Raw genomic sequence first — 27,458 nt, 5'->3', positions numbered from 1 at the left:
CGGAGGCTACACTGCCCCCTGGCGCCCGTCATTTCACATGATAATTAGCCTTCATTCCATATGCTGTCTTTAGTAGACTTTACTCTTACAAAGTCAGTCTTAAGGTGGAGGTGTTGACACCTTAAATACTCCACAAGGACCAAATTGACCACTGATCCATTTTAAAAAGAGGGTTTGTTAGAAGAATCCCATGTTTGAAATGTTTCTTATTTGACATGACTTGGCTCCTTACATTTATGTTTTAGTACTTTCCTAACACTAACACGATGTGAAAACTACACAAGCAGAATCAGCATTAGCTCATAAACTAACAATGACAGATGAGGGACTAAGTGACCACAAGGAAAGACTAATGATTAAGCTAGAATAAAAAACTTAAGGGCATTGGTGAGAAGAAATCCTTCAAGTGGACAGGGCTGCACTACAGGCTGTAAAGCTATTTCATAAAAATAATGACAGGGTTATTTTACATTTACCTGTACATTTATTTGTAAAATGACTAAATAAAATAACAGCCATGCATCATTTTGCAGCAAACTGTCTGCAATCACTTCAAACCCCCTGGGGCTTTGGTTTGGAAACCACCTGTTTACAGCAGTTAGGATATTCATAGGCTAAATTCAGCCAACAGCAAATCTAAATCAGCTCATCACAATGCACAAACACATCTACCGACATGAGCATCTTCCCAGTTTAAAATGGATGACAGTGCTCAAAAGATCTTTTGGCTTGGCTGATATTCTCCAGATTACTTTGTGAGCGATGGTGCGCCTTTAACCACAAATCAGATTGCACTGCACAGACTTTCCTTCTTGTCCCTTGTGTACACACAATAGAGCTTTACCCAGAGGGTGCTTGAAGTGACAATGCTACTGAGGACATATCGAACACCCATGCTTAAAACAGTAAGCCAACCAGAGAAAAACACTGCATGCTCTCTCACACCCTGTAATTCTTCAATACTAATTCACAATGACAAGCCGATATAATGACTTGATAACCATGAAGTCTGTAAGGTTAATCATCAGACTGAAAGGACACCGTTTGCATATTGATTGATTGTTGTAACATGTTGTTTTCACTCTGTATGGCAGAGCCAGGCAGAGCAGATGTCTCCCTATAGTCCATCAAACACGCCGGCTGTTTGTTAGTCCTCGAGGACTTGCTCTGGGCGGAACAAACACCTCCATTGGGAAGGATGATGAAGGATATCAGGTAGCTCACAATCTGTCATCATCTAACTCTAAAAGCTCAGCAGCAATGGAAGGGCAACAAAAATGGAGCTTTTAGCAGACACTTACTGCTGAATTCCAATTGAACCAGAAACCAAAAGGATATTTGAGGATCAGTAATGTTTGAACTTTCTCTCTATCTGCCTCCCTCCCACTCTCTCTTTCTCTCTTTCTCTTTCTCTCTCTCTCTCTCTCTCTCTCTCTCCCCCTCTCAAATTCATTCAAGGCCTTTTCTCCCTCCGGGCTTTCCTCACATGGCAATTTCACGTGGGAGTGTATCAGAGTTCTTTCTATGACTGCATTAACTTTGGCCTTCAGAAAGAGCTCTCTCTAAAAAAAAGAAAGAAAGAAAGACAAAAAGGCTGTGCCTGCAGACCATTTAATCATAAGCTGTAGCCCACTTTGCCATTTGAAGTGCACTTGCCAATGAGATTCAGCATGGTGTGATGGAAAACCTCTCTCCACTAGTGCAATTCAGCATGCTGGTGATTCCTAATCAATCTTGTTTTCTGTAATTCAAACTGAACACTTGGTATTGATAGGGATTAGGTCGAATCTCTTGATATGCAGATTGTTTCAACAAGCAAACCAGCAAATGATGTAAGGCACAGACTTTCTGCCACATCAGGTTTGTTGATTTGTTAACAACACTAGCTGGGATTAGACATGCAACAACTGGCAGCTTCATTATTAATAAGAAGACCTTGCTGCTTGTGAGGAATAACAAAGTTCGTGGAATAATAAGCATGAGCCATGGGGCATGTCAACAGGGAGCAGTGGTGGGAAAAAAAAACAATCTGTCACTGTGTCAGAGCATCCATCACTCCATCACTGCTGACTGCGGTGAGAGGCGTGATGCTGCACAGCTGGCTGTCTATAAAACATCCGCTCCTGAACTTTTCCATGCTGCGGACCCAAACGCAGACAGGTTATTTGTAAAGGATCCCACAGATTAATGAAGGGATGGATGAATTTCCACATCTGATAAATGAGAAAGCAGTGAGATTTCAATGTTATGCGCCGAAGGTCCCCCAAGGTTCCTCGATTCAGCAATCACTTCTCCATACGTCCTTGCTCAGGCTGCTTTTTTAAACGAGGTTATTTAGCTCCCAAACTACCCATATAGGTCACACTGATCCCCTGATTGTACAATCTCTCTCTTGGTGGGGGACATAAGGGGTAAAAAAAACTTTTATTCATTCTAGACGTGCAATCGATGGGACTTGTCTGTGAAGTGGATCAATAATGCCTCCTTTTGAAATCATCAATCACGTCAGCGGTGAATTTAAAAAGCGTAATTAGGAATAGCGTTCTTAAACATCCTGTATTGACGACTTCTTTGGTATGGAGAAAGACACCATTCTGCATCATTAACTTTGTATTATTGCCTGATGGAGCCTGCTGCTGCTACTTCCCCACCTGCTGAACTCAGAGCACTGCGTGTGATTGGGCTTTCAGACCAAATTCCCCCCTCTTTCACTTGCTGATGGGGGGAAGTGAAGCTTGCAGACCTAAACTGGCTAGAGTATTGTAATAAGCTCCATCCATACTGGAACACAGGCAAGAGCTTTATCTTCCATTCTGCTGTATTTCAGAGATGTTTGTTGAATCGAGCATGTGTCATTTTCTGTCTAATCGTCTTTTTTGATTTTGTGCAGATTCTAAGCTCACATGATATTACATTCCCATAACTCGCCACAATATTCTGTGTTGTCCATCTGTCTCTCTCTGGTAATAAAATGGTATCAATACTGTGGAGAGGGCAGGTGGGTGGGTGTAATGGAGTAATTTATTTTAGTTGTCACAGCAATATAAGTCTTTGATTAGGGAGCTATACACATCAGTCTGCGCAAATAGAACATTTCATCAAATCACAAAGCATGTGACACTATTGACCATGAAGTCTTCACACTGGGTTTTATCTTCCCCAGCAAGATTCATAATACAATATGTGACACAATGACACAAAATTTGAGGGTAACACAGCTGAAGGCAACTTTTGTTCCATTGTACTGGATGAGTATTACATTCAGAACAGTGAAATGTCTGAACATGCTCTGTTTTTTAGAAATGTTAAAGCTGTTGATGCAAGAAATTTATAATTATCATTATTAAATGACAAACCAGCTGTGACACTTTTAGTTATTCCCTAAATATGTCATCTTCACTAAAGTTACATCATCACTGCATAACCAAAAAAAAAAGTCAGACCAAAAGAAGAAAAAAAAACTCTCAGCCACAAAGGTTTAGAAAATTGTGGTTCAAATGCTTTGTACTTGTGTCTGAATCAATAAAGGAACACAATCACACAAAAGTAGAATAGAGCAAATAAACATTTAAGGTGAACTAGGTGCTAAATGTAGCTATAGTAAAACTTCAATATTTTCTTCTAAAAATTAAGTGAAGCATTCTCAAAATCCATCCAGACCTCTGCCTTCCCAGCTCTGCCACAGCCCATGGATCGAGTATTGAAGGGGCCGGCTGGACATGGCCACTGGACCAGGGGCCTAAGAAGTCAGGATGCCTGTGGTCCAGAGCCTCTGACTTTACTCTTCATATTTCTTGCTTGGAGAAGCTCAGCTGAAAAATACAAATGACCAAAAAAGATCCAACAATTAAAAAATTATGATCAGTGACTTCAAACTATCAGGAAAAAAGAGACAATCACAAAAGTAGTTGCAAAACTTCCAAAAACAATTGGAAATGAGCCAAAAGAGAAGGTATGAGACCCTTTCCCTGTCTGAGGCCCTGTGCTCATTTTCTCAGAATCTGTCCATTAGGTATCATGAAAGTACAATGAAGCCTATGAATACTACAACACTTTCAGGTCCAGCGCAAATAATTGCCCTGCTCTGACTGGTTAAAAGGGCCAGTCTTGCTCAAAAGCCTTTCGAAGGAAGTACCTCTTCACTGCTACCTTAGCTCTTCAATGTGTCTAAGCCAGAGAAGCCGCAGACAGCAGTTGTCCACTAAGTTTTGGGGCACTGTCCTCCAAAAAATGTCTTTAAAAACCCACTTTAGATATATCAAAGATGTACTTAAATGTACTGTTGTCCTTTGGGGTTATTATACACCACTAGTCACACCGCTTGCTATGCCAATTGAGCCACCACACCACGTGAAATTATGTTATTTTCCATATGAAAACCCTGAATTTAATAGCTTTTCCTACATGGCTTCTCAACCAACCACAATAGAGAAAAGCTCCACTGAGTTTTGTCTTTTGTCTTTATACTGGTAAACACAATGATTAATCATCGATATTTATTTTGTGTTATTTCACTCCTGGCAAACGTCACATCAATATTTAGCGGCTGGATTTCACACCGGCTGTACCTTTAAACCTGCTCAGCACAGCGCAATCTGGCACTGTCCCGGGGACTGCGCATGCGCCGGAAGTTGCTGCCACAGACAGCAGCAGCAGCAGCAGTGATTCGGCGGAGCGGGGCAACGGGAGAAAATCTGTCTGTTTCAAACCATGGCGACGTATTAAGCGATGCCTTTCGCAGAGGTGAACGGAGAGTAAGTAGTTGTATTTTAATTATACGCCTGCTGCTCGATACTGTGTGACATCCTCCCAAATAGTGGCATATTATCAGGAAAGGTTGAGAAGGCAACAATGGGATTGTGTATGTTTCAGACTGGCTGGCTAGGTTAGCTAGCCAGGAGCCTGGGCAGTCCGCTGGTACACGCAGGTTTGTTGCTCCTATACTGGCCCCCCTGTTCTTCCCGTGTATGTTCTGTACCCCCCATGCGGTTTAACTGGCCGTTATGAGCTAAAGGTATTTTATTTGGGCACCAAAGGAGCCACGAATTCATATTGTGAAACTGTGATTGTGTTGATGAGATGGTTAGCTAACGTTAGTAGTTTTTTGCAACATGACAACAACCAGTGATTATTATGTCAAGCCTCATTTGCCAGACAAATAATCACCGTGACGCTTTTTATAATTTCCATTAATACTGTTGCTATAGTTTTGTAGATAAGTTATAAGCTCCTTTAGTGGAAGAAGCCAGTTGTGAATGAAGTTGTAAGTGTGGTTATCTTGTGCTGTTACCAACTCCCAGAGTATGACATTGCTGTCACTAACTTGTCTCGCACTGGTAGCATGCGATTTAGTCATTAGAACATGCGTGCATTCAAATTTAGGGAGTCCGTCTTCTTCACCTGTAATAGAGATGCTGTGTGCGCCCCTTGCTCCTCGCCAGCGCGTCTGCAAATAGCACCTCTTATTATAACGACATGACAGAGGAAAGTGTTTCCACCTGCAGAGGCAAGTGTTAAAAGGTGATAACAAAAGGTTGACGTCACCGGACTCATCCTGATCCTGCCGCACAACCTCGACCACTGAGGAGGTGCAAAGGGGAGGGAGGGGTGCAGGGGGAGTAGTTTCACAGGGGGAGAGTAGCTTTTTGCCATAGCGTCTAATGGTTCGTGTCTGGAAGGAGGTGGTCTGTCACTGATCAAATTTCGGGTATCCTAAGGGCGCACTTAACTAATGGGATCCTATCGATGTTTCTCCCCCTCCAAGGCTGATTTTTACACGGCGGAATGTTAATGTTACTACAGCCTGTCCGTGTTGTCTTTGGCTGCCCTGAGTCTGCTTTTATTGTTGTAGACGGTCTTAATGACATGGAGCTTGACGGATATATGATTAAAAAAACGTACTGCAGTAAAGCAAGACTTGTGTGACTGATTGGACTATGGAAGTGCTCGGCTTTACTCTGCACATGGTAAGAAGAGAAGAAATGAAAAGAAATGTTGTGGTGAATTGTCGGATGTTCATATACAAGACACTTGAATCTATGTCTAAATATAAAAGGCAATTATCCCTTCTTTACTTTAATAAATGTGACATTGTTTAGTTTATGGCAGGAGGGAGGATGTGCTCAGTGATATCCTGTGCTTGCTCAAACAGGAGCTTGACATTACTTACCCAAATGTGCAGTTTTGCAATGTAGCTTTCTTCTCCTACATTTCCAAAGAGTAGATAATTAAATTTCAGACCATGTTGTCTGGGAAACTCAGCCCCTAGACTCTCTGCAATTATCGTGCAGAAGGAACCCTTTTTGCATTGGGGTGCTATGTTTCCCAGCACAATGAAGATTAATTAGGTCTGAGAAACAAATGACTGTAAGGCCTCTTCCCATCTGTAAATTGCAGCTCGCCTCTAATGACAACAAACTGACAGATGCCTAAAAGAACGAAAGAAAAATGTATCAAACAGACATTAAGTATGAGATATTATGCGAAGCCTAACAACTTTTGACACTACATACTGTATATATATTTTGCTGCAGTTTAAAGCTTACTATTTAGATTTAATATTTGACTTTGGTGCAGTACTTTAATTTCTATGTGTGCTCCTGAAGACATTTATTTATGCCCGCAAAAAAGATGCATGTGTTTGCTCTTACTTATAAAAGGCAGGCAATGCATGAATGCCAGGAGCACCTCGATCATTTGTTCATGTCATGTAGGTCAGCATTGTAGTAAATTACACCGTTCCACCAAATTGAAATGCCTCTTGAATGCATGTGCTAATTTGATCTCTGCATGGCTTTTCGAAGTGCCTCTCCTCTTTTAGTGAGTCATGTGCTGACTCTTTGACCGGTCACCACAAACCCAGAGTCTTTGCTGAGGGCAGGCTGACTGGGAAAAAAGTTTGCCTAGTTTTTTCGTTTTTTTTATCTAAGCACTGACAAATATATTGGAGCATATTGATCCGTATTGTGAGCAGAGCAGGGTCATTTCCTTCAAAATACTGTCTTGGCTGCTGTAGCCTCTCAGTCTACATCTACACCCAGTTGATGAGGTTAAACTATTGCAGACAATACATATTGTGGAGAACATGCACACCTACGTGTTTAAACTCACTTGAGTTGAAGCTTTAAAGTGGAGTGGGAAGTAGAGTACAGTGTGAATCTAATGTGCACACCCACATAGTTTTTCAGATACTAATCTTATTGCATCAAACTTCTTGTAAGCAAATGGCAGTGAGTGGTGATGGGTTTCACGGAACAATCTCCATCATTTTGAGTACATACCACTGAAGCCCAGATGTTTTGTGTTTCAGAAGCATTTCCACATGACAGCCAAATTATCTGATTCCCAACATTAGGCTTGTTTAAGACAGCTGTAATATGAGGATAACATCAAAGCTCTGTTTTATTTCTTCTGAGACTTCAGAGCAAGACTATGAATAACAGATCACAAGGTACAAAGGGTGAACCAAGAACTTGAGCAGCTTTTATGTTTCAGCTGTTGTTAGGATTCACAGGGAGCTCATTAAAATACATTGATTAGTAAGAGTCCTGATTCTGTGAGTGTTGACTGTAAAATGGCTCAGCTAACCACCATATTTTCTGTGTTGGAATGAGCCACTTGGCTGATGCTCATTTTGGTTTATTCAAAGTCAGTCATTTGTAGCATTTTGGGGATGGTACTTGAATTGGAAATGTGTAACCGTGCACCCTCCCCAGTGAAGCACATTTGGTCCTTTCATATTTCAGCAAAGGTCTGTGTGTGTTAAAGCTTTTCCAGGTGTTGTGTGCGAATAGCAGATTTTTATGATTCTCACCATGGTCGTTTTAGATGAGCAGGCTAGCATTTGTTGAATATCTTCCATTTGCTAAATGAATCCCCCCCCCCCGACTGCAGGGCAGAGATTTCCCAGGTACCAATGATCTGCCAACCGGCTCTGCTTTTCACTAGTGCAGCTGTCAGCCCAAACTCATCTTCTCAACCACCCACTACTTGGAGAGACTCACTGTGAGGCCACCCAATTTCTTCACAGCTGTATGAGTCTGGTTTTAGACAGGGAACAGATGTTGGATAGCTTTTGTATAAGTGGGCAAAGTCAGGAGGCACACTGTGAGGGTCAAAGACAGGTCAGGCTAGAAGTAAAGAATCACCACCAACACATGATATGTCCAGTTCAGGTGTTTAGGACATCATGGGCCAATTGTGCATACCTTTGAAAACAAGGCATCAACCTGCAGGGCTCAGGCTGTGGGTCAGCTGTTACATAGTATTTAGTTTGGTTCGCAGTAGTTGTTTTATGTTGTGCCAAATAACTGTAGGCTATAGGCCTGTGATTTTGTTTGCAACATTCTTGTGACTTTGTTTTGTATAGTTCTCCATGTAAGCCAGCAGGTCCCATTAGTGCAAAAATCCCTCCTTAAGGGTGGATGCTTTATTGAATATCCTGAATATACCTGATGTATCATGGCTTGTTCTCTGTTCTCTCTCTGAGACTTGCTTTGGTCTGTTGCTTCTCTCCCTCTCACAGACTGCTCCGAGCCTGCCTTACAAATTCTGGATTCTCATTTTTGGAACATTTTATCCCACTTCAGAACCTATCCTGTTAACATGGTGCCACCATCAATCCAATTCCCACTCGGGTTACAGGAGATTTAAAACAAATGCGCGCTTCATGGTACACTAACATATTGCAAACACTGACAGGACTACCATAATGGAAGCGAGAGATCAGAGGAAAGGTACAACATATCAAATAAAACATCACAATTTAATAGTTAATTATATGCCCTTACATAGGATAGAAGTCATTTTACAGAGCATTGGTTTAAATGTGTCCCACTGTAGCTGAACTATACTGAAGTTAGCATGACTGTAATTCCACAATTCCTAACCTGTATCCACACTGCATGTTTGAGTAACAATACTACTTAATGCACTGTTGGATTTTTAAAACAAAGTAAATGGCAGAAGGAGACAGAAGAGGGGGAGAATTTTAGGGCGCTATAATGAAGAAAGTAAACTAAAGAAGATGAACAAAAAATGTATGTTCAGTTATTTTCTTATGTTGATAAATGGACGTTTTCAGTACTAATGTTTGTAGACTGAACTGTCAGTTTCAGCTCTGATCATTAATGAATATATACAAGAATATTTTAATGGAGAGATATTTGGCAGCGACTATAAGAATCATTGTACTGGTGTGATTGCAATAAATTGTTAAAGCATTCCATAAAAGCTCAATTTACAGGTGATTTCAAAATATCCAGATATTAATTGTGTATTGGGATATAGCCTAAAGATATTGCAATATTATTTACAGGCCACATCACCCAGCCCTAGCTTTGCTCTTACTCGGTAGTTTGCAGGAATCAGCCAACCTGTGGCCTCATGATAGGGAGTGCTGAAGTCTGACATTACAAACACAAAGACCAAAGGACTTTCTGAAATTGTTGTGTCTTCAGCTTAAGGGTAATCAGGGAACAATCTAAGCCCCCTGGTGACATTCAATGCAAAAACAGCAGTCATAGCAGCAGGAGGAACCAGATTGGTTTAGGACTGCATTTATCTGATCAGGCACTGGAGACAACAGGGCTGTTTGTCCACCTTCATCTCACAGGAACAACAGAAGAGCAGAGCAGATATTGTTATCTGTATATGGCTTAAGGTAAGGCTATCACAGTCATATCACTGACTGTCTACAGACAACATCCACCCAAACCCTCTGTAATAAGAGGTTGTCAGGCGAGTCCCATACCCACTCTTAAGTAATCCTAATAGATGCCATTACCATGTCTGTGGTTGTTGTTGCAGTTTTCCAACGTCCATGCCAACTGTGCATATCAGGGCATCATTATCCACCACAGAGAGGCTCAGACTTTGACCTGGACTGTGGGGTCAGAAAGAATGCCATAACAAAGCACCAGTAAAGCTGTGGGGGATATCAAGTGGAGGGGATAAAGGAAGAGTGAACTCAAAGTGTCATAGCTGGCGCAGACATTAGATAAGGCTAAGCTACCAGAGGATTAAAGAGGGAGGAGATGTAAAATGCTATCGGCTAATTGGGCTTTATTTTTAATATTTCAGAGGCTTCATTAGAGACGAAATTAGTTTTAATAACCAGATGTAAATTTGACATTTTTCCTGTTGTTCAAAAAGGCCCAGGGTTGTGTTGTGAAAAGCAGCTGAAAAGATAGGCCAAGACTATGACCTTCTAATCTCTGGCATGTCATTCACTGCTGCTTTGAAGCAAATGCAGACCTTTCTCCCTGATAGCAATATACTAAGTCAAACAAGGCAGAAATTCCTTACTTTTTACTTTATCAACAGAAATGCTCTAAAAAATGTTTTCTTTTTCTTTTTTTTAAGCTCCGTTATAAAGAAGCCAGAGAGTGTTCTGTAGCGGCTTAACTGAATGAATCGTTATTCCAGACAGGCAGTGTGTCTGACACCTACATTGTCCAAACAGCCTCTCCAGCCTGTGATTGAACCCTCTGTACACAGACCTGTGGCATCAGCAGCCCCTTTGTACTGCAGGCTGAAACGCTGCTGCTGCTGGGAAAGCTGGGCCAGTATGAAATGCACTTAGTGAGACAGTAAACATCATTGCTGCTCTCAAACTAGCTTACATTGTTTATGTCTCCTCCTCTCTGGTGTATTTGCTGTCTTCAGCTGGCTTCATTTCCTGGAATGTGCAGACATGCAGTTGTTGCTCTGTGGGGGATGTTGGCTCTAATCACAGTTCAGAGTTCAACTTAGTCCCAGCAAAGCAACGGTTCATCAGGAGTCACATTGTTTCCCTGAACCAAAAGAGCACACTTGACATTTCTGTTTTTGTGCCCTGAAATAATCTTTACAGGGTTAGGTATAGGTTTATAATAACGATTGTTGGTTGCACAGTGGGTGAATGTGCTTTAATGTACAAACTTTAAACAGCAACTCTAACAACAGCCTTCGCAGCATAATTCAGTGTTAAACAGTTGTAGATTTTTATCCAGCATTGTGACTCTCAAAATCTACTTAACCAGATGCTTTTCTTCCATATTCAGTCTTTACAATTAATGCGTTCAAGGGGATTTACTTCTCAGCACATTAGAATACACTTAACTGGCACTAAGCTGTCTTTGTGCCTGTTTAAATGATCTTGAAGAGCAGGTCTATGGCTAAGAACATTTTCTTTCCATGTCCTGTGAATAGCAGTCCTGCTTCCTGTGTTAATGCTGTGCCACCTGTATGGAAGGGGGTAAGGTTGAGGTCAGACCTCTTGCTGGAGTCTGTTGTTTGAGTCGCCTTTTGAAGGAGCTGGTTGTGCCGGGGCATCTGATGTGGAGAAAGAGAGGACTCTTTTAGTCTCTTTTGTCAGACGTCTTTCACCAATAAATAATTGGTATATCTCCTGCCATTTCCCCCTTTTGTTTGCAGCCCTTGAGTTTGAGAGCAAGCAATGAAATCGACCATTGCGCTGTGATGTGTTTGCAGCCTGTGTGCGTGTGCACACAAAAAAGGCAAGGTTGTTTACAAAGGAAGCATTGAATTAGAAAAGGAAAATGTCAACTTTTATCGTGCTACTGCACGACCATTTTGCATTAGTCAGAAAATATCCCCTGAAGTAGCATAACATCCACATAATGTGATTGAGATAGAGAGAGAGACAGGGTGGGGGCTAAGCAAGAAGGGTGGGCCACAATTTAAAAGACATACTTGAAAGTACTTGTGTGTAAAGAGTCCTGAGGCAGGTCATGGTACTGTGTGACAGAGAAGCATTCGTCTTGCCTATGTATCTGACGTCCCATGGTCTCATTGCAAGGGTTTGCCGGCGCTGCATGTTGATGTGCTGTAATTGATAGCCAGTAGCCCTCTAACCCCATCAAGGGACCAGGTGCTGTTTAAATCTGCTCTGGCATGGAAAGACAGCAGATACGCTGGTGGTGGGTTTCACTGTTATAGCGAAAAAAAGAAAAAAGCTAATGTCATCATCATTTCTTGCACTGCATACATCTCAGCTGACTGTGTACATATAGTCCTGCATCCAAAACAAAGCTGTTTAATCATTACTGGGAATCTTAATGGTGCACTGCTGATGGATGGCTTGTTGGGAAAAGATGAGGTTCATTTAGTCTATTTTGTGTCAAGCACCATTGTACTCATGTCCTGTGCTGTTTAGCAGAGCTTGCGGCCCTGACAGATTGCCATCCCGATGGGGAGATTTACCCAGCCAGCACTGCCAATGGCACTGACACCATCATTAGGCTTTGATCAGCTGTGGTCTGCAAGGGGAAGAAGAGAGAGTAATATTCTTGATCTAATTACTAGGAGACATTTCAGGCAGTGTAATGTGTGATTTAACCTCTTGTCAGAGGCTATAAAAGGAAGCTGGGTTAATCTTCCTTGCAACCTCTTTTCCACGCAGGGGAGAGTGCCTTTAAATTTCCTATTCCCAAGAAGCTGCCGAAAACCACCACGCCAAAGTGGTATGCTAACACACCACTGCTGACTTTCTACTTGAAATCTCTCAAGGCAAGAGTTCTCTGACCTTTGAGTGTTAGCAACAGCTGGTTTGCAGAAAATCATGTGCTATGTGCATTTGGAGAATAGTAAGTAGAACAAAAAAGCTGTCCTTTTGACTTCTGTATGCTTCTTTCTGCTGCTTTTTGCAGCCCCCTTTGTTTTTCTCTCTCTCTCTCACTCTCTCTCTCTCTCTCGCACTTTCTCTCTCGCGCACGCTTGCTCTCTCTCACCACCACCCACACACTGCAGCATGATGAGTGCAGGAGACTTGATTGAACAAATAGATTGTAAGTGGAATCGAGGGGTTTGGGTTAATCAGTCAAACATAGTTAAACAATTCTTTGGACATGAAGGGATTAGTCTTGCCTACACTGAGCTCATCAGAGTCCATTCTCCCAGCACTGGCCAGGCTTTTAGGTCCAAGTGCCATGGCCTCTCTAGCTCCATAGAGAACCACACACGCACCCCTCAGCATGCTCCACTGCCTCTGAATGCCCCACCACTCTGCACTCCCTTTGTTGCAGAGTACAATTGGAATGACGGATTAGCAAATTAAATGTAGACCTTTGTATTTATGTTCATCCCTGCTTGAAGTCTTATTCACTAGATCTAATCACAAGCCTATTTTAAACGGTTACTAGGTTTACTGTATGTCTTTAATACTTTACGAAAAGTGTGTCTTTAACACCTGTGAAAACCAGTTCTGTGACTTTCAACATAAAGCCTCTGAGTTCATGTTTTAACAGTGTTTGTTTCAATGTGTTCTTGAGCTTTGCACAGACCCAGTGGACCCCTGTCTGAACTATCTGCCTTTTTAATGACCCATAATCCACTTTGTGGTACCTGTTACCATTTGAAATTATCCCAAGTTCTCACTATTATCATCTCAGACCCGCTTAACACTGCATTCCGTTATTTTATACTTCTTTTTTGGACTGTTTGGTGGACACAGTACCTAGAGCTTTGGCAACTTATGATGTACTTTTTGAAATGCTCACATTATATAGACAAAAACAAATGCATTCAGAAATGGCAACAATTAATTTCTAGAAAAAAATATTGGCTTAAGTTCTATTGTCTGTATTGATGTTAAGCATGCTGCTGACAGTCTTTCAATGATATATGTAGGTATCCTTGTCATAATGTTTTAATAATTATAGTGTCTGAATTCATACAATAAGTTTTAACAACCTTTATGCTCTCACAGTTCAGTGTAGAGACCCTGATAAGTAATTTTCCATGCTTCTGGGTGAATTTAGAAATATTTTGATATTGATAATATTATATAATGGTAGCCAACCAGCATAAGTTCTTATTTTATTGACCAGACCTTTATAATTTTAAATGTTGTTGTTGTTGTTGTTTCATCAGTTTTGCCCAAGTTTCCTTCATTATTTTGAATTTCAGTTTTTATGTGGTGGTCCACCTTTTTGTCTGTTTCCCACTGAGGTGTTAAGCAAGCCCCCTGCTATTTCTTAGTTTATTTGCCCCACAGTCCCTCCTACAGTGCATTGCAGAGGGGTGGATTGGTTTGCTCTGTAGAGACCCCAATTAGCAAGACTAGTAGGCCCGCTGAAGGTCACCCCCAGAGCAGCTCCTAGACTACAGTGATAAGGATAAGGCCCCCAGCTGGACCCAGGAGTTCTCACACAATAACCACACTTCCTTAACAGCTACAGCAGTTAAAATATTCTCCCTTTTTGCATTGCACAGTGTTGGCAAAAAGTGGCTGAGGATTTTGTTAAAGGTCAAGTGTTCTTGGCAGACTGTCATAGTATACTGTGACCATATCTGAAAGATCCATTTGTCATTAGCTCCAGAGTCCCCTACTTCATCAGCCTGTGTCTGGTGTCGGCCATCTCGGCCTGATTGATGGTTCTGTCCTTATTGCAGGGAATGGGGGTCGATGGCAAAAAATTTGCTGCTGGGTGCATTAACGCTGTGTTCAGTGGCGTAGACCTTTGAGCATGCCTCATCAGTCTTGAATCATTGGATGGCCGCAGGAGAGCTGTATGAGAGGACATGATGCAACAAAGTAGAGAGAAAAAGAGCGACAGGAAAATAAGTTTTTTTCAACTGGGCTAAATCTACACCTTATATACTTTAACATTATTTTACAGAAACAAATAAATTAAAATCTATTGCTGGTTATTGTTTAAAACTTTCTTTATTCCAAAGTTATTACATTACACTCAAGATGATTTTGATATCTAATAAAAAGTATAGAGATTTGATACCCAGCCATAGATAATTCTGAACTGAATCTCCAGTGGTTGACAAGTGGGGGGTCAGGGGCAAAATGTGAAACGACTTAGCTTTAGAAACTGAACAGTTGGACATCTAACATATCAGAACCTTTGAATTAAACATGCTAACAAAGCTGCTACATCAGTCCTGTGGTTGTTATGTGACATTTGGTTTGTTTGCTTCAGTATTGTAGATGGTTTTTAGTTTAATAAACCAGTACCTGTGTGGGAGTAAAAAATTCTGGTGCCATGACAACACCTGCACACACCAACAGTGTGTGTAGGCTCATAGTCAGACGGGCAGACAGACGGAGGGCCCTGGCAGGGCCAGATGTTCCCATGCAGACACAGAGGTGAGATGTTTGCCATCTTGGGCCTGTGTTTGCCTGGCTCACCACAGAGTCACCGGCTGGCTGCCCAGTGCCCCGAGCGCCGAGCCGGTGTCTGCTGGGGAAAGAGGCGGGGGTGGAGAGGCGCTCACATGTACACAGGAGATGAAGGGGAGACCTCAAATATATTGTGTGTCGCCAGGGGCAAAAGAAACACGTCTCACACAACCCTGTCCAGAGGAGAAAGATCTCTTTTATTCCTCCGCTGGTCTATGGATGCAACGGGGACTCGTTTAGTCTCGCTGGAGGCCAGACTGAATGTCAGAGCTGCCATGGAGGCGTCTGACCTTACCAACCTTCCATAGACACAGGATAGAGACGGATCCGCTTTTATTGAACGCATGCACAGCAGGGTTTGGAATCAGCATGTAGGGATTTGTTTTTGTCTTGTGCAGCTGCACTCCTCAGTGCAGTAGAATATTTTCACCAGTTATGTGTATCACATCCACTAGACCTGCATCTCAGTAATTCACTCTTACAAATTGCAAGAACGCTGAGAGTAAATCACAAAAAGAGCCTTTTCTTTGGCATATGAAAGCTCTGGAATAAACCCTGTTGACAAAAGTAAAATAATTTTTCAGTTTTGCAATTTTTTATTTAGTTTTTTACAGTTGAAGGGCACTTTAATGTTATTATATTATGACTCACAGTTAAGATTTCAAGGTTTTTAAACCAGCAGCATGTGCCAACAAGATTAATGGTAAAGAATATTATGTTTTAATGCAGAATAGTAAAAAGGTTCAATTGGATTAGTGAGTCCTCCTCCTCCAGAATTGGACCAGGCACGTCTATTTAGTAATAATTAATTATAAGTTTGTTTTTTTTGTTTTATTTATGTCTGTGTGTGCATTGGTATATATACAGCTCCTAAGGGGGAGAGACCAGTTAGTATAATGGCATAGTGGATAAATCTCTCACAGCAGGCATGTGTAACACTGGAAGCTGTTTTTGTGCGTTAAGCCCTTTTAGGATGATTTGTGAGAGTCAGCGCTTGCACAGTTCTGCCTAGCAGAGCTGCTCTGACCCTCCTCTTAAATCAGCTCAGCCGCGCTTGCAAACAGGCCAGGGCTGGTTAATGCTGGGTCAATAATATGGGTCTTGGTGGAACAAACACACAGAGGCTTAACTTTTTTCTCTGTTAAACACAGCGTACTTGTCAATAAGAAGAGAAATACTAGAGGAGGTCATTATTCCTGCAGGAGAAAATCAGTGGTGAATATGTACATTTACATGTTTGTGTGTGTGTGTTTGTGTGTACAAGGGAAATGGGGAAACAGCTGCATTGATTTGGTTTTGTTTGCTGAGTACTCAGAACAGAAATGTAAGCCGTGGGAACACCTGGAGAAAGGGGGGGAAATGAGAGAGGTGGTGGTGTCAGCTCTGCTGTTGGCTCTATACCAAGCATACGTACATGCATGTGCACACAAACACACACACACCTGATGTGTGAGGGCAGGTTGGGATCCCAATCAACAGCACTTAACAAAGCTTTTCTCTCTTTACTTTTAATCGCAGGCTCAATTTGTCACAGGGGTGTCCAATTTCTGATAAGCACTTTGACTTAGACGGACAAGGTGGATGTGGGGAAGAACACAAAATGGATGCACCTGCTTACAAATGAAATCAAACCACTCCATCTTCATTTCCCCTTTTTCCACCAGCTGGAACAATGCTGCAGTGCTTTAGCTCTGAGTATGTTGAGTTATTTTCCACTAACCAGGCAGAAGTCTTGGCTGATGTACAGTCAAACAAGAGCCCCAGTTTCAGACCTTAAAGGAATTTAACGTAACAACCTAATTATGAAATTTCCACTTGTCACTTTTTACTTGTATTTTCAGAACAATTATATGGAGTTGGGAATGGTCATCATTAGAGTTCTCAGAATAACATGACTTTGTCTTTTCTGTTTGCAAAGCATCACATGATGTTTATACAGACAGCTGGTTACATATTTCTTAGTATTTGAAAATCTTTGTTTATGTGAATTCTTTGGGAAAGAAAAAACTTAAAAAAAACGATTAGCTTCACTTGAACTCATCTCCTGGAATTTATATTACTGCATATACACCAATACTAACACCATACATACACCATACTCATTCTAGTCTTGTACAAACTCACACAAAACTCAGGGGCATCCGACACATTATTGTCCGCTGTGTGATATTAGAATAGGTGAAGATAAGATAGATGTGGTGGCACCATGGAAGAGATGAAGGAGCAGTGTTGTTTTCATATATAAATATATATATGTGAACACTATCTGTAGTTGTGTGGACTAATAATTACACGAAGAATGAATTACAATGTAACTTATTTTGTAAAAACTGTAAGCTGTTGGTTTATGAGGCACCATCATCTGGTCAAAATCTAATTTTGTATTTTTTGTTTTAGTTTTTTTATTATTATTTTTTTTTAGTTGTGACAGAATATTAATAACACTAATGGCATTCCTTCCAGTTTAAACCACAACCTAACACGCGTAGTCAAAAAGTTTTAATAGCAGTGCTGATAAAGGACTGAACAGCATCTGATTAATTGGAATCCTTTAATGTATTAATAAGGCTAAGGATAAGACTTAATAAGATGAATTTAGGTTTGTAAATCAAATTCAATGTCTACAGCTGCCTCAAAGATCTTTGCTTTCTTTTAACTAATGTCAGGCCCGTTTTTTTTCCTCTCCCTCAAGTGGTTTAAGACTGTCATGTCTGAGAGTGGGCTGTTTTTTCATCAGCGAGGCATGCCCGGCTTCTGGCTGCACTTTGGATGGATTTGCAGTTGATAAATAAATAACTAGGCTGGCACCCCTCACTTTGGATCCCCTCTGTTTTGGCAGGCCATCCGCACTGCATTTTCTATCAGGTGTAAACATGTCTGTCAAACGGCACAGCTAGAGGCCCTGGCATTTTGGCATTCATGACGCCAAGCGTGCGGCACTGCCAGCTCTTTCTGTCTGCCTGCCTGACCTTGGCTAGGCTTGACATGACTGAGCACACTTAGCTCTACCTTCCACATTTGTAGGGCTCTTTGGGACACCAAGTGGGCTTAAGTGGCTGTTAGTGAAACTGACCCTAAGTTGAAGAATGGACCTTGGCTGGCTGTCCTTGCAGCAGTGACGCGGTAGGTGAGGGGTGATGATGATGACATAGCTGTGGCAAAGATAGCTAGGCCAGGCCAGGACACTCATCACCTGATATCTTAGCATCCTCTCATCTCTGCATTATTACTGTCCTCTTCTTTACTGTGAGCAACTCCGGACATCACGCAAGAGGCTGTGCCACAGGCTTTTAACCGCTGATGTAAAGACAAGAGTTGAGGAATGAGGTCACTCTGAAAAGAAGAGACCTCATACTTTCCAAGTGTTTCCTTTTCTTAGTTTCATGGTATGCAGCTCTTCTAAGAGCCTGCGTTCTCATTCTGAAACCAACTTTCCGTGTCTGACATATATGCAAAGACTTAGCCAATCCATCTGTGGACTATCATGCATTATTCTAGGGGCATGCTGTCTCTCTTCACTCCATATCCACCATCTCACCTTAGGGAACTGTCACTTTTTCATCAGTTAGTTACTGAGCGTTCATGCAGCCTCCCAGTTCTTTTGCAGACCCCTCCCTTCCTCTAAAGAATAGTAGTTTCAACTAGCTGTCTTCCTCTCTCCCCCACACTACTGCAGCGGCTTCCTTTTTTTGACAGTTTTATCCCTGACACACCTTGTCTTGCAAATTGGGAACTGCTATTTTACAGACTCAGTTTATGTGAAAGTTGGGTTGGTTGTCTTCACACACTATCATGGCCATCGTCCACTCTCTCGCCCTCTCTCTTTTTGTGTCGGATAACAGTCCAGGTTGATGAGGAGTCTCTGCTGACTGAAAAAGCAAACGGACAGTTTTTGGGATGTGCTGGTGTCATCAGGATCCACTGTGATAGACCCTGAACCAGCCTGTTGTAACCTCCACATGGCCCTGTGCTACCAACAGCTAAGCAACAGCAAGTTTTTTTGCTACCTCAGTTGTTTGTTATAGTCTGATGGGCTCATGAAGGCCATACTAATGTGTCATTTCTTTGCTAACATGCTCAAGGGTTTTTTTTCCCCTTTACAGAATGCTCTGGCTCAGTAGTAAAGGGTAAAAACCTGTTCTGTTCTTCCAACTCCTTTTCTTTCTTTGCCTGCTATTCAGAGACTCTGGTGTTGCGAAGAAAAGTAATTTCACTCTCTGTCCCTGAGAGAATCAACACAGTGAAGTTGCATTGAATTTGTACTGCAACATTTTTTCATAGCTCTATTTCAGACCCATAACCTGGGGGTAAACATGCAATTAAAATAACAGAAGACTGCTTTCTCCTCCACTCCGCTCTCCTTTAGCCTTTAGCGCAAGCAATGTACAACATGGTGACTTGGTTCCTCTAATTGCCTTTGTTTTTAATTGGTATTGAAAAGCCGCTAATATTCAACCTGAACCCAAAGTTTTCTCAAAATGCTTTTTTAATGTAAATCTTTAATTGTACAACATATTTTATTCTAATGAACTTATATTTGGTGCACAGTCCTCGTATTTCTTCATGCAATAGGAAAAGATCAGCTTGTCCCTTCCGGGAGATGGCACAGCAGAATGTATTTCGCACGTTGATTTGGGATTTGGAAGGTTATATTTTTGTTCTTGTTTTTTATGCAGGATGCCCTTCCTGCTGCAACCGGCCCTTTTTTTAAATTTATTATTATTTTTTTAAATTCAGGCTTGTGACCAGCACCAAGGTGGCTCTCACTGGCTGGGCAGGGCCACACCTGGTGGACTGGGATTTAAACCCGTGGCCTTCGGCATCCGACCACTGAATCACCAGGACAGCTGATTTTATTTTTCCTGTGCAGTTGGCTTGATTGCTAAATTTCAAACAAACCAGCTCATAGTTGACATAGAGGATATTGATCAAAACATTTAGCACATAAATGCAGTCAGCTGTTCTAAAATCCTAAATGGTTCATCCCATTCTTTCTTCTACTTCATGCACTTTTTCACTTTCAGATGGCTTTCATTTTCTCCTTCCCTACTGAGAAATGAAAAGAAAATATAGGTCAGCTTTTATGGGAGCAATTTGACACATGACACAAGCCATGCACATCACTTGCTAAAATCCTGCTTTGTCTGCTCGTCTTCATTTGTTTCTAATGAAAGGCACATAGTTATTTGCACAATTTTATAACAGCTCTATAAGTAGCTGGTGGAGACTTGCCGAGTCACGGGGGTCCCCTAATACTCTGAGAGCCTTGTGGTGTGTGTCTGCACGGGGCTGATAGTGTGAGACGCCTGGCTGAACTCCACCAGGCCAATCCCTGCTTCACAGTCCTGCCCAGTTGGCTCTGCTGGGCCTTCACAGATGCAACTTAACTTTGTTTCCACTCAGGATGGGGGCGGGGGGGCTGGGCTGTGGCTCTGTATCACAAAGACTGCTAAGCCACTGGGGTAGACACCTACATGCTTGGATGCCTCAAGGGTCAAACCCTTGTTCAGACCAGGCAGCGCCCCCAACCTCATGGTCAGAGAGCAAGTAGAACTTGGCAGAAGCCAGCAGTTGAGCCAAGCACCTCCAACTTCAGTGAGTTGAGTCCCTGCATGGACTTGACACTCTGTCAGGTGGTGTCATCCTGCTCCTAATACAAATGGTGTAATGTGCTAAAAAAAAGAGAGACAGCCTCTGTGTGCCTTTTGTAGAAAGCGCCAGTGTTTGGCGTGTGATACTTTATATATATTTGAAGTTGGTGTGGCAGCAGTGCTGATGGGAGAGTCAGTAGACGTCAGGCTTCTGTCTGTCAGGTCTCATCTCCTCCAGCTCTGCACCGCAAAGCAGAGTGTCAGCGTGGGCATTACCATAGGCTGACCTTTGCCGTTACACTCCCCACTGCACCGTTTTCTGACATTCAGGGGCGCTGTGGGGGAGGTGGGAAGGGGGGGCGCGATGATGGCCTGTTGGCTGTTTTTATTTCATTTTATTTATTTTTTTATTTTTTTGCCTGTAGTGTGATGTGTGTGTTCTTTTAACAAATGAACTGACAGTTTATGCTGGTGTTTTTTTTTTTTTTTTATATCTCCCCCCCCCACATCGTTTCACTCTTCTGCCACTGTTTCTCTTTTAAAACCCCTAGAAAAGACACTGTAGAATTTGATATTTAGTTTTCCTGCACCCCAAACCTGCCTGTTGTCAAAGAGATTGCTGTTATCTTTGTATGAAATCTTGGCACCCTAAAAAAATGAGAGAGAGCTGAAATTCTTGCCTGCTGACATCAAGGTGCTATGTACCTTAAATCCTTCCAAAGCAGACAGAAAAGAATAACATATCAGGCCAATTAAAGTTAATGCATGGTGACATGCTGAATCGAGGGCAGGGATTGCTGCCATATGGCGGTCCACGCTGTAAATCAGAAAGCAGGAGAAAGGGAGGAGGATGAAAGGAGATGGAGACTGGGCAATAGAAAGGGTTACGCAGGCTCAATCTCACCAACCACCCCCAACATCTTCAGATCTGTCTGAAGACTGTAGCTTCTTCACCCACCAGTTTCCTCCCTCTCTACCCATTTCTCCCTTCCACCCCTCAACCCCCTGCCGCCCTGCCCCTGCAGCACCCCAAGGTGCAACGCTCTCAGGTATCTGTGTAGAACTGGCAGCTTCATTAAGGCTTGTTTTTTCTCTTCTTGCTGGGAGGATTTAAATGAGCTGTCATCCTGACCTTTTTGAGCTCCTGCTTTTAAAAGCAAGTTCAGGCCCCCCACCACCCCAAACCTGCCACTCTTCTTTCTCTCTTTCCACCTTTCTCTCTCACTTTGTCACTCTTTTCTGCACTTGTCTTTTCTCCCTGCAGGGGGGGAGACACTTTTAAGCCATCACCCTGCGGCAGACAGACATGCCAAGGTTGTTTTGTGGGTAATTGCCTCTCTCATAGACGCGGGTTGTCTGCGCACACTTGCCACCCTCTTCTGATGCCACGTAGCAAAAGGGGAGGGCACGGACTCTGTAGACTTAATTTGCCCCCTGACTGTTCTTCAGTGCTGATTAAGCAAGCATCTGTGGTGTTTTGAATACAGCAGTAAGCCAAGTGGAGCATGGCTAACATCAGGTTATTGCAATGGCAGGCATTTATTTGCACTGTAGCCCTGTTTATTCATTTCTTTTCAACACAGCCTGAGCCAGCTCATTGTTTAATGTCCCCAAAATAAAGGGCTCTTTGAGGTCTGGAGGACTCTGGTATCGATCAGAGACTCACTAACTTGTCAGCGCCAGGCCTCTTGAGTGTGTTCTTTTCGAGTGTAAGGGAGTCATTAATTTCCACCGCCATGGTCTGGTGGAGGTGGAGAGGTAAAGGTAGCAGGGCCCAACCTGCTGACTAACATGCAGGGGAAGGAGAAATGAGTACTGAGTCCATTTTAAGCTGCCAGCCCCTCGGGCCCAGTCTGCCCGTTTTACTTCAGCTGTTTGATGTTTAATTGAAGTTGTTATTGGCATCAAATGTCACCTTACCTGATGCTCCAGGTGTGAATCAGTTTCTAATTGAAAGGTAACTACGTCTCCTTCAGCCCTGTGCCTCAGGGGATCGGCCACAGAGTTCTATTAGTCCAACCCAGCCTGTGTATCATCACGCATCCTGTGCTCCCTTGCAGTTTCGTCTGACTACTGATCTCCTCCCTTTCTACACCCCCAACCCTCTTCTCTCTCGCTTTCTCTCTCTCTCTCTCTCTTTCTACAGTGTGAGGAGAAGTGTGTGTCCCATGTTGCATTAGTGTCTGTGTGAAATGCTGGCCTGTCTGCCAGGGCCAGGTGACCTCCCCCTCCAGCTTCTCCCCCACACACAGATGAACACTGGACTTCAGAAATGTAAGTAGTGATCTCAGGACACGCACATATACACACTATTAACTACCACCACCATCCCACACAGTAAGCCAAGCTGTTACAGTCCTTCTGCCCACCCCATGTCAGATCCCCCATGCCAACTCTAGCCTGGTTCTCTTCTGCCACTCTGTGTTAAAACAAGAAAGATAGATCTGTGGTCGTGGAGCACAAAAATACTTCTTCAAGGGAAATTAGGATGAACTACCCCATTAATTTGCTTATGAACAGTGAACTGCGTCCCTCCCTCCCTGCCTGAAGACCTGTGGTCTTAGTTGCTTATTACAGCAGTCTCACCACATTCACATGTAGTTTTTGACCATCACAGTTCTTTTTTACCATCAGGAAGAGTCAGTTATTGTCAGACTCTCAGACAGATTGCAGCAGAGTGGTTTTGCCCTGATGATCTTGTAAGACAAGTGAATTTAAGACTCAGTCTGCTGCCCCAGTTTAACAGCAGGCTGGTCAGAACTGACAGTTAATTCAATGTGTTTGAATTTTACAGCTTAACTGCTGACAAACTTGTCCTCTTTATGATGTGAGGGCTGCAGTACAAATTGAGATTTAAAGTCAGCCAATGAACAATGTTGCATGAACAGCTAATTAATGACAATGTTAACTACATGTTAGTGTTGTCTTTATTTTTGTATCTCATGTCTTTTCAGTCTAAAGACATTTTTCCACAAATGATAATTTTTTTCAACATTTATGTAATTTCATTCAATCATACAGTACAGTTTGTATTTATTGGTTCCAATGATACACTGTCTCTCCTGCAGGCTTTTTATATCTACCCAAACGTTTGTCCCCTTTACAGACATATAGACATAGGGTGTGGTCCATTCAGTTGATCAGCCTTTTTTATCATAAATATTCTACAATCTTCTTTTCCTCTTGCCTATTTCTCCCAGAGTAGAAACTCAGCCTCCAGCCTGACCCATTTCTGCAACATTTTTTTTGTTGTAAAATGCTCCAGCTCATCAAGACTGTAATTTCAGAATCACAGTAATCAGCCAACCCCCAGGAGATCAGCGAGCGTGAGGGAGTCTGCTAAGTGCCAGCGTCTGTTGCCTCACTCAGACAAGGCTTCTGACATGGTGCAGCCATCAGCTAGACTGTTCTCTGCTCTTCCTTTATGTGACACACTAAAAAACATCAGAGCATGGGGCGCAACTGTAGTTCAGTTTGTTTTTCTGTCCAGCACTGTAATCCATTTTGGTGACAGAGTGTGCTTCCCACAGCAATGCCTTACATTCTTTTTTTCCCCCCTTTTTCATCTGCTCTTTAAAAAAACACTTATAACAGACACTTATATTGAAATTGTACAGCATTTGAATTTGTTTTTCAAATTTGTTTTTCATTTGTTTTTACTTTGGATAAAAAGTGAATAAAAAAATCTGAAATCTGTCTCGTATTGCTATACTTGCCCCCTTACTGTTCGGCACCTGTAGATAACCGCTGTAGATTTCTCCTGCTTATCTGCAGGTTGTGAAGCTGTCAGCTTTTGAGGCATTAATTCTTTGTGTGCTGCCACCACATGTAGCCAGAACCAGGTCTCAAACCTCATGCAATACTCTGCAGTCTTGCTCCTGGCTCGCTCTTTCATGAGGCACATGCTTTGCTGCTTTTAAATGAAATTCAAAGATTAGTTGTCATGTGAAATCTTTACTCAATGGTCTTGAGAGGTTTCTGCCATGTAGAAATAAAATGGAAAGTTTACATGCTTAACTTCAACTTGTGTTCCCATTTGCTCATCCTTGACCTCTATCCTTACAGCTATTCAGTTGCACTCTAACGTTGAGTCTTGTGTTTCAGAATCTTGTCTTTGACACTTACCCTTTCCTCTATTTTCATCAAGAGCTCCAGATCACCAGGCTCACCATACACTGAATTCTCTCCTGGAGGTACATAGCAGAGTCATTTAAAGTTACGACCATGCAGGTTGCCATCAGGCAAGGGCAGAGCAGCTGCTCTATTTATCATCAGGGAGTGACTGTTAACACATGATGGCTGTGAGTTGTAAGCTGCCAGAGGAGTAGATCAGGTAGGCATAAAGACAGTGGGTCACAAAGACAACAGCTCTTCCCCCAGGCACGATGACTAAAGTACTAGGAAGTGGCCCTTTGTCCTCAGTTCTTACAGGCAGAACAACTATTGAGTACCGCTGGGCAACATGGCTGATTTTCACATCTTAGTCCCTACAGAGATGAAAAACAGCCATCTTCTCTTCCTCTCCATATAATATTTTTCATCTTTTAGAGGTCTCAAAATGTTGATCCATCAGCATGGGGTGCTATGTTCAAAAGTCTGCAAAAATGTAAAGAGTTGTCTAATTTGATGTTGAAGCTCCAGACCCAATTTTCTGCTCATGTGCGAAAATTGCAATTTACAGCAGCATGAGCCCCTGCCCCCTGCTGCTTAAACCTTGTTCAATAAAAACAGTAGTTTGAATAAAAGAAACCTTAATTAGTGCCTGCTGACTGTGCACTTGTGTTCCAGCTAGCTAGCTAGCAGCGGGGTAATTAACGCTTGGCCAGCCTGGCCTTATCCCCTGCTCCCTCTCTGTGAACGTACTTGGCTGGAGATCTAAGAGATGATATGGTCATACGGCCACTAGCAGCTGTCTACAAGCTTCAGTCATATCCTCTTTAACCCTTCCTTGATGCTTTAAGCTTTTTAAGTTATCCAGGTTTTAGGTTAGGGTTGAACTGCTAATAAGCTACACTAGATTACTAGTACACATCATCAACAGCTGCCAGAATCCTTAAACAGATGTCAACAGCAAGAGGTTGATTTTATCACTGCTAGGGGAAAATACTCTAATCACTAATTTACTGATTTCATTACACATTTTGCAGCAGTTTTGTTAAACTCTTCATTCAGATTCCTTTCCCCCAAAATGCCTGCCTAAGCTTTGTTAACAATGTATAATCCCTTTTCCAATTTAATGGATTGGTCAGTTTCCAGACATTGACATTGCTTTCTTTGCTTACTTGCCTGAGTCTTAAAACTTGAGCATAAAACTCATTACACAAGTGCCACTGGCAGAGAAACTGCACTGTACACAGTTACACACTTGATTTCTTATTATATTTTTCTAGAAACAAATAATAATAATTTTCTATCTTTAAATAGGACATTGTTTAATTTCCCTAAAAGAAAATGTAGCTAAATGGCTAAAAAACTGTTACTGACAGTATTTATCCCATGTGTTATATCAAATGTATACAACTCTATAGACATAGAAAAATCTTCATTTGATCTTTTCAATCATAAAAAGTTAAACATCTCTGACTCCAAATTGGAGACAATGTCTGTTGAAGCTCTTTTCGGGGTAGCAGTTTTGATTAGTGATTCTTCCATGGTTATATGAATCTTTTTTTTTTACCATACAGTTGATCCCCACAAATCTATTCTACATGTCTCAGAGCAGAGTAAATCCTATAAGGTGATGTTCAGTTACTGTGGTCTTTAACATCCAGTCATGTTGTCCACAACTCGGATTTCATCCAGAAGATCAAATTCTCATGAAATGATAAAAGATGTTTTATTCATTGCAACAGCTGTTGGTACTGTCTTTCCACCTACTCAGAACCTTTTCTACTGCTACATTGACATGAGGTTTTGATAACAGTTGCTGAAGCAGTGCCAGGATCTCACAGGCTCTAAATATATCCAGAATACTGATGGTGAACAAGTTGCATTTATCAAAGTATAGTTTTACATGAGATGGTAAGAATTCTATATCAAATATACCCCACTGATACCCTGAAAACTGGGTGGCATACCTGTAAAAAATCAAACTGCTTTGTATTTATGTAGTCTGTCTTTATATCACTCTTTGGAGAGTCCCTTCCAACGAGCCCATTAATCATCACCTGCATTTGACAGGTAAAGCCCATCCTCAGCATGTCTGCGTGCGTGTATGTAAGCATTATTTATCTGGGTTTGCTTACTCTGGCATTTATTCAGCAACAGACATTGAACCTCAGTCATGGCGGGTGTCGAGCTCCAGCTCCTTGGCCCAGACCCCTGCATTAATGAGGCTGCCATCGGCAGGCTGAACACTTCGTCACAGCAGCCCCTTGTGTGCCACCCCATAGCGGCCCCGCACATCACTGCCCATTGTTTCCTGTTCACAAATAAAGCGGGAATTAATTAGCCAGTTGGCACAACTCTTGGTGCCGGCGTGTCAGCGCTCACGGTTCAGCTCAGCGCCTCATCCCTCAAGCCCAATCTGCCTACTGTGAGACTGAGCATAACAGCCATGGCCACATGAAACTGCAGACCTTTGCCAGCATTTCAAATTACTGTTCACCCAGCAACAGAGAGAAGTAGCTGTAGTGACATCTGTTTTACCAGAACTGAAAAGTCCCCTTCTCAGAAATAATGGAAGAGTGAAATGAACGTTGCTCAGTAAATGGTGATCTTTCTCACGGATAAGC

At 42.2% G+C, this 27,458-nt stretch overlaps 1 protein-coding gene across 2 annotated transcripts in view; it reads left to right on the top strand.

The window, feature by feature from the left end:
- The first annotated feature begins 4,617 nt into the window (after nucleotides 1–4,617).
- The window catches only part of fam222ba (family with sequence similarity 222 member Ba), a 27,529-nt gene continuing 4,688 nt past the window's right edge, over nucleotides 4,618–27,458 (top strand). Inside the window, exons 1-2 of one of the 2 annotated variants that reach the window (XM_067494341.1) lie at nucleotides 4,618–4,754; nucleotides 22,871–22,998. In XM_067494341.1, coding sequence (XP_067350442.1) covers nucleotides 22,917–22,998 — 82 coding nt within the window. In that variant the 5' untranslated portion in view covers nucleotides 4,618–4,754; nucleotides 22,871–22,916. Of the gene's footprint in view, nucleotides 4,755–5,661; nucleotides 5,967–22,870; nucleotides 22,999–27,458 lie in introns of those variants that run through there. The other variant, XM_067494342.1, reaches the window with a different exon arrangement.

Source organism: Channa argus, chromosome 24, assembly GCF_033026475.1.
Source record: "Channa argus isolate prfri chromosome 24, Channa argus male v1.0, whole genome shotgun sequence".
NCBI classification, from domain to species: domain Eukaryota; kingdom Metazoa; phylum Chordata; class Actinopteri; order Anabantiformes; family Channidae; genus Channa; species Channa argus.
The sequence above is the reverse complement of the archived record's forward strand: the minus strand, read 5'-3'. Positions and strand labels throughout refer to the sequence as shown.